The sequence below is a fragment of the Nematolebias whitei genome, chromosome 14 (genome assembly GCF_014905685.2).
Source record: "Nematolebias whitei isolate Nwh7 chromosome 14, NemWhi1, whole genome shotgun sequence".
In the NCBI taxonomy this organism is placed as follows: Eukaryota; Metazoa; Chordata; class Actinopteri; order Cyprinodontiformes; family Rivulidae; genus Nematolebias; species Nematolebias whitei.
Window position 1 is genome coordinate 1851356 of NC_056511.1, and position 8068 is coordinate 1859423.

At 46.3% G+C, this 8068-nt stretch overlaps 1 protein-coding gene across 1 annotated transcript in view; it reads right to left on the reverse strand.

Annotated features, from left to right (window-relative positions):
- Positions 1 to 5449: 5449 nt before the first annotated feature.
- Positions 5450 to 8068, reverse strand: part of LOC119420371 (protein FAM122A) — a 5267-nt gene continuing 2648 nt past the window's right edge. The window contains exons 6-9 of the mRNA XM_037687757.1: positions 6329 to 6393; positions 6199 to 6254; positions 5739 to 5823; positions 5450 to 5659 (exon numbers count right to left, since the gene is read on the reverse strand). Coding sequence (XP_037543685.1) covers positions 5536 to 5659; positions 5739 to 5823; positions 6199 to 6254; positions 6329 to 6393 — 330 coding nt within the window. The 3' untranslated portion in view covers positions 5450 to 5535. The remainder of the gene's footprint in view (positions 5660 to 5738; positions 5824 to 6198; positions 6255 to 6328; positions 6394 to 8068) is intronic.

An 8068-nucleotide genomic window follows, 5' to 3' on the forward strand; every position in this document is an offset into this window, starting at 1 on the left:
GTCCGACTTTGTGTTCCGGCTACATAAAGTCTGACTTTGTGTTCTGGCTACATTAAGTTCGACTTTGTGTTCCAGCTACATCAAGTCCGACTTTGTGTTCCGAATACATCAAGTTCGACTTTGTGTTCCAGCTACATCAAGTTCGACTTTGCTTTCCGGCTACATCAAGTCCGACTTTGTGTTCTGGCTACATCAAGTCCGACTTTACTATCCGGCAAGTTCAACTTTGCGTTCCGACTACATTAAGTCCAACTTTGTGTTCCGACTACATTAAATCCGACTTTGTGTTCCGACTACATTTAGTCCGGATTTGCGTTCTGGCTACATCAAGTCTGACTTTGTGTTCTGACTACATATAGTCTGAATTTGCGTTCTGGCTACATCAAGTCTGATTTTGTGTTGCGACTATATCAAGTCAAACTTTCCAATCTGGCTACATCAAGTCTGACTTGTGTTCCAGCTACATAAAGTCAAACTTTCTGATCTGACTACATCAAGTCCGACTTTACAATCCGGCAAGTCCGACATTGCGTTCCGACTAGATTAAGTCCAACTTTGTGTTCCGACTACATATAGTCTGAATTTGTGTTCTGGCTACATCAAGTCCGACGTTGCATTCCAGCTACATCAAGTCCAACTTTGTTTTCCGGCTACATCAAGTCTAACTTTGCATTCCGGCTACATCAAGTCTAACTTTGTGTTCCGGCTACATCAAGTCCGACTTTGTGTTCCGGCTACATCAAGTCTGACTTTGTGTTCCGACTACATATAGTCTGAATTTGTGTTCTGGCTACATCAAGTCCGACGTTGCATTCCAGCTACATCAAGTCCAACTTTGTTTTCCAGCTACATCAAGTCTAACTTTGTGTTCCGGCTATGTCAAGTCCAACTTTGCATTCCGGCTACATCAAGTCTAACTTTGTGTTCCGGCTACATCAAGTCCGACTTTGTGTTCCAGCTACATCAAGTCTGACTTTGACTACATCGAGTCCGACGTTGCATTCCGGCTACGTCAAGTCTGACTTTGCTTTCCGGCTACATCAAGTCCGACTTTGTGTTCCAGCTACATCAAATCCGACTTTACGTTCCGACTACATCAAGTCTGACTTTGCTTTCTGACTACATCAAGTTCGACTTTGCTTTCCAGCTACATCAAGTCCGACTTTGTATTTTGACTACTTCAAGTCCGACTTTGTGATCCGGCTACATCAAGTCTGTCTTTGCATTCTGACTACATCAAGTTCGACTTTGTTTTCTGGCTACATCAAGTCTAACTTTGTATTCTGACTACATCAAGTTTGACTTTGTGATCCGGCTACATCAAGTCTGTCTTTGCATTCTGACTACATCAAGTCCGACTTTGTGTTCCGGCTACATCAAGTCCGACTTTGTGTTCCGGCTACATTAAGTTTGACTTTGCGTTCCGGCTACATTAAGTCTGTCTTTGTGTTCCAGCTATGTCAAGTCCGACTTTGTGTTCCGGCTACATCAAGTCCTACTTTGTGTTCCAGCTACATCAAGTTTGACTTTGTGTTCCGACTACATCAAGTCCGACTTTGCGTTCCGGCTACATTAAGTCTGTCTTTGCGTTCCAGCTACATCAAGTCCTACTTTGTGTTCCAGCTACATCAAGTCCGACTTTGTGTTCCGGCTACATCAAGTCCGACTTTGTGTTCTGGCTACATTAAGTTTGACTTTGCGTTCCGACTACATCAAGTCCGACTTTGCGTTCCGGCTACATTAAGTCTGTCTTTGTGTTCCAGCTATGTCAAGTCCGACTTTGTGTTCCGACTACATCAAGTCCGACTTTGTGTTCCGACTACATCAAGTCCGACTTTGCGTTCCGGCTACATTAAGTCTGTCTTTGCGTTCCAGCTACATCAAGTCCAATTTTCCGATCTAGCTACATCAAGTCTGATTTTATGTTCTGGCTATATTAAGTCTGACTTTACAATCCGGCAAGTCAGGCTTTGCATTCTGAATAAATGAAGTTGGACTATCTCTACGGTTACTGTCAGTAACGTGGAAATTTTCTAAATTTATCAGCACCAACTGGTAAAGCTACAGTTTTTGTCAGAACATGGATTTGGCAACATTCAACATTTTAAAGCTTTTCTTGTGTCTGCTGACTCCAACTTGTCTGAAACAGATTTGACTCTCGGAGACGTAACGAGTCGAGAAATAAAGCTAAAAAACAGGAAAAGCAGCAAAGATTTTATGGTCAACAAAAACTGTGCAAAGTTGAGACAAATCTGTGAACCACGCCTTCGTTCCTGCAGCCGCCAACGAGATCGAAAGTAACAAACGGAGTTCAGCTGGACAGCCGTCGTAATACATGTGAAAAATAGTTTTTTAAATGTCACGGTTATTAGCCATCATTCATGTTGCAGTGTTTCCCCTAGGTAACTTGTCATGGCGGGGCGCAGTGCCGATAGTACTGACTGACAGTTTGTGAGTGTGTGGGGGGGTTCAGCGTGAGGGGAGGCTGCCTTTAGCTTTTAAGCTAGCGCACCAGTACAGCGAGCCGCTGCTTTAGCATTACGTCAGTGCCGACAGGTGGGTGCGCGTGGTTCTGTTGACGGGGCGGGGCACCCCGCTTGTATAATTGTAGGGGAAACAACTGTGCTGGACCAAAGGGTAGCAAAGACTCTCGAGAGTCACTGACCGGTTGGGTTCCTCTCAGAGGTGAAGCCAACGATTAATAATAAACATGGAAGCATATCTTTGTGCGTTTGTAAAAGTTGAAGCAGAATTTCTTTAAAAGGAGACATTTTGTGCAAAAAGACTTGGTGACTCGCCTCATTAGTGCTCACGAGTCACCGCAGCCTCAAAGGAACTGCTGAAACTGTCACAACACAACAGAACATCTGCTCCAACTTCTCAAAGACCAGTCCAGAATGTCCTCCAAGTATGAGGAGACTCTCGTCCCAGATGAGGATCGGAACGTTAAATCATCCACACGAAGATCCCTCAGCTCCACCTGGAGGTGCTCCGATGACGCCTTCATCTCTTTGCTACCAGGTGAGGTCAAACATTTACAGGAAACAATGGCTGATGGCTAAAAAGCAGCGTTGACATTCGACGACAGCCGAGCTGGACTTCATCTCCGGTCCGTGTCGGTCCGGGCTCGTTGGCGAGGCAACGCTACGATTTGGTGCTTCTTGTTTTTCTGTCCGACAACAAAATGAGGAAGTAGAAAAAAGACACTTTGATAAGAAGAGCTTATAGAGACTGAATACATCTGACAGGTGGCAGGACGGGTGAAGAAGAACCTCTGATGTGATGGTCTACCTGACCCCCACCCCGAAGGGACATGTTGAGGCACAGCGATGAGCCAAGGTCAAAAACGGTACAATACTGTCAAAGTGCAAGAAGCTGGAAGCAGAGCGGTAGTTCTGTCTGAAACCAGGAACCCACTGGTCTTTGCGGGACCCCCTGCTGAGACTCCACTGAGCTCAGCAGAACCGCCCACTGCTGGGCGGTATCACTCGTTCACCCTGAATCCAACGGTGACTGATCAAAACACGGAACGGTGAATCTGTGCAAAAATCGCAAAAAATAAATTGGGTTTAAAACGGGTGAGACCAGACCTGACCTCTAAACCCTCAGGAGAAACAAAACTTTACAGACCAGAACCACACATCTGGTAACCATAGCAACACCTCTGTTAGAGGTCCACTTCCTGTTGGAACCATCACTGGTGTCACAATACAGAGTCCACCATCTTACATGAGGACGTTACAAAGATCAGGTCCTCAGACGAGGTCCAAACAACCTCAGGTTCCAGCCTCGCTCCTTCCAGAGGAGCAGACGGATGTTCACAACGCCAAGACGGAAAGACATCAGCAATGACCTCAGAGAAGTAGCTACTGCTGCCCGTCAATCTGGGAAAGTTCAAAGGTCATTTGGAGTCCATCACTGTAAAGAGATAATTCACCCTGAAGGTCAGACTGTGCAGTGACACTACAGGCCCAGTCAGCATGTCACAGGTCAAAGGTCATGACCTCTTCTCTCTAAAAACAACTCGAGCTCGACTTAGGTTTGGAAAGTTTCATCTGAAGGAACCACAAGACTTCTGGACCAGAACCAGACCAGAGGACAACCGTTTACCCAGAATGCACTGCAGCAAACAGCTCCTCCCAGCTGTCAGCACGGTGGAGCAGGGCTGAAGGTTCGGGCTCCTGTCAGTCACTGAGTGGACCAGACCGTCTCTGGAGACCAAAGGGTTCTGGAGCCCAACAGATGAAGCTTGGACAAAATTGGGTCCAACAGAACCACGATCCCAAATACAGCAGCTGATCTACAACAGAACCGGTCAAACAAAACAGAACCAAGGTGCTGCAACGTTCCAGTTAAGAGTCCAGAACCCAAACCTGGTGGGACCTTCAGAGAGCTGAGCAGAAACCTCATTGATGAAGAGTGGACCAGAACTCCTCCAGAACCATGAGACACAAACAGAAAACCATTGAGGGGTCTGGTTCTGGAGAAGGTTCTGTTGGAGCAGGAGCCGGAACCAGTTTGACTTTAGCACACCTTGTCAGGACCATTCCAGGCTGTAGATATTTCGGAGCGTGGCTCCGCCTGCCGACAGACATGACTCCGCCTGCCGACAGACATGACTCCGCCCAGATGAGGATCAACAGTAACGACCCATGAGGATTTCATTTTTTGAAGTTGAACAAGTAAAACTTTCCTACAAACAGGACGGATGCTGCAGAGTTGAAGAACGGACTGACATCCAACAGAAAAATGAAAAATAAAATACTTATGTACAAAAAGACGGTTTATATTCACATAAAGGTTCACTACTAAGAAAAAGACCAGTTCTACAGACGGGGCTCTGGTTTGTGACGAACAGCAACTAAAACTGAAACTTCCTGGAGCTTCGACTCTCCTGGTTCAGACCCGGACAGCTCCAGCTTCTGGCTGGTTTGGGGCTCAAACGTTGTCACAGTTTTAGTTAATTTGAGTTTTGCTCTTCTGGTGGTTTACAAATATTTTGGAGGACTTTGGATGAGCTCTGGAAACCAGCATGATCTGTCTGAAAGTATTTAATCATCTTCTCTCCAGGGAAGATCAGAAGTTTCATGGTCGGTTCCTCTGGAGATTTGATCCAATCACAGGTGAAACGAGGCGTCGCCTTTGTTTGATGGACCAGGCTTCCCCCACCATCAAGTCTGCTCTGCTGCGTTCAGGTACCACACGGGTGTTTTTCTGCCCGACGACACAACCGGCGTGTCCTCGGGTCTGTCGCAGTGGGCGTGGCCTGTTTATGAACGGAGCTGAACTGAGACGCTGGAGACAAGCTGTCCAACAGAACAAGACAATGTTGTCCTTCACGTTTGGACCTGAAACTCAGTCCCAGTGCAGGAACTGAGCCCACCTGAAGGTGAACCCTGGTCTTCTGTCCGTCAAACGTGTTGACAGGAAGAGGTGGGGCTTACAGTGACGCTGGCAGCTGATTGGATAGAAGTAAGGTGCGATGAAGGTGGATGTTCCCCCTGCTGGTGGCTGAGGACCCACAGTGACAGGACGTTAGTGTCCAGGGTGCTGGTGAGACGTAAATGGGGTGAAGGAAGGGGGTGGAGACAGAGATAGGGGGCGGGACTGGAGATTGACACCTCCTACAGGAGGAGAGCCCGCCATTGACTGAGAGACACTGAGGAGGAAGGAGAACAAGAATGAACCTTCAGGTTTGACTAGATGTCAGGAGGCTGTGTGTCTCAGGTGAAACTCACCTGATGGTGTAGCTGCTGAGGTGGGCGGGGTCGGTTACCCCGGCAACAAACAGCTTCTTCGGAGGTCCGTCTGAGTCCACTCCTCCTGAGAAACAAAGACTCAGAGATTTAGATGTGTTCTTATCTCCAGAGCAGATATCTGCCTCTCTGATCTCTCTTCCACCTGCTCCCTGTTCTCACTGCAGACCTGTGTCGTCTGCGAACAGTTCCTTCACACAAGTGAAGAAGAATCACTGAATGATTGTGGAAAGATGGAGATGAGTGTGACGTTTGCACCCAGCTGATGTTGGGATTAAACCCAGGTTCAGTTCAGGTTCTTCCAGCCAGCAGATTCTCCAGGGTCGTGGAGTAAAACCCAGAACCGGATCAAGTTTGGACAATAAAACCAAACTTGACCAACGGTGATTCTTCAGTTTCCTTTTACCCTCTTTAAAATAAATCGCTGTTCGCTGGTGTTTACCTTTTCTCTTCAGCGGCAGTAACACAGGCCATCTGACGGCGGCGCTGACCGCGGGTCTGCTGGACACAAACATCACAGACTCACACACGAGCTTTTCAGAATAAAGGCGCATGTTTATGTTTGTACCGACCTGAACCTTCTGGTTGGACTCGGAGAGGAGTTGGGCGTGACGCCGCTGTCCTGAGACGGAAACCACTGGACGGAGGCAAAACAGGAGACTCAGACCAGAACGCCTGATCCAGATCTAATCTGAAGTTCCAGAATCCAGATTAACTTTAACTCTAAACTGGCTCTACTCTAAACCCTGGATTAACTCTGAAACCTGAAGCCAACACACTAATCTAAATACCAACCGAACTAATCTCAAATTAAAATCGTAGAAAATCTCAGGGTTTTCTAATTCGCATAAATTCAAATAATTAATTTGTTATAAATTCAGTTGAATAAACGTTTCCTTATAAAACAGAGACCTTTAATTTGAAACATCTGGTCTGGATTATTTCATGTATTATCTGGATCTTGTTTCGGTTTTAGGATCTAGATAAAGAAACTGGTTTTGGACCGTCAGCTGCCCGACATCGACCGTACAAAACCCAATTCAGTCGACCCGTAATCTAGGTTTCAAAACTAATCTGATCTGGATTAGTTAAGATAATTAACTTATCTTAACTACTTCTCTGATTTTAGAGATTAGAGAATTAGTTAAGAGATCTATCTTAGAGATTCTCTGATCTCTAAGATAGATCAGAGAATCCAGGCCAAACTTTGATCTGGGCCATTTTTTAGGTGTCATCAGAATCAGAACCGCTCAGACGCTGCTTCACCCTCCAGCCTTCAGATTACAATCTCCGTGAATCCACCTTAATCCCATTATCGTTACTGTTGAATTATTTTTGTGATCACTCTGATTCTGAATCAAAGCCCCAAAGAACAATCTGATTTTTCTGGATCTGGATTCAAATTCTGAACCAAATCCAGAGGAAACCAGAGATTAGGACTGGGCGATATTTTAAAAATATCAGGATAATTTCATATGTGATACAAGATAATATTTCCACAGGAAATTGTTGCGCCAGAGTTTCAGTACAAAGGAACTTACACAAGGAATAAAAATAACAGAGTTGCTAGATATTTATTTAGATGGTCCTGGGGTTTGATCTGCTCAGAGGTGGGATTATAATGAAATTATGACTCGGTTCTGACTGGATTAAACTGGGTCAGCAACTTTAAAAGAGTCTCGTGTCATTCCTCATTTATAGGGTCCTGGACTCGTCCTTCACAGAAGTGAAGCTCAGCCTGTCAGTGGATGAGGGGGCGTGGCTAAGTGTGATCTCTGTGGATCTTATGAGGTTCTGACGTGTACGGAAATATGAGACGGTGCTTCAAAAGCCTTTCTACGTGATGTGGCAGATCCGGGTTTGGGTTAGAACTGACAGCTCTACTCCTGCTTCTCCAGGTGGGCGGGAGTTAGCACAACAAGCAGCAGCAAAATGGATGGGGGGGTTGAGGAGAACACGGGACTGGATGCTGAAGAGCAGCTGCTGAGCAAAAGTAAAACAATGGTTCAGTTATTTTGGAGATGTTTGGATTGAAACTGAGATGAGCAGCAGTTTTCTGTAGACGACGCTGGAAACAAGAGACGGATGTTGTTCTTGAGTTAAAGCAGCGCTGTAGGTGGAGCATGAAGCTGCAGGTCCCACAGACTTCAGCCTCCTGCCCTGACACAACCCACGGCTCAGAACTCTTTTGGCCGTGCCTTACGAGAGGAACGGTGGCGACACGAACAATCAGCTGCTCATCATATCGCTAAAGACACGGTCCCAGTCTCAGCTGTGGATCGACACAGCTAAAGACACGGCCCCGGTCTCAG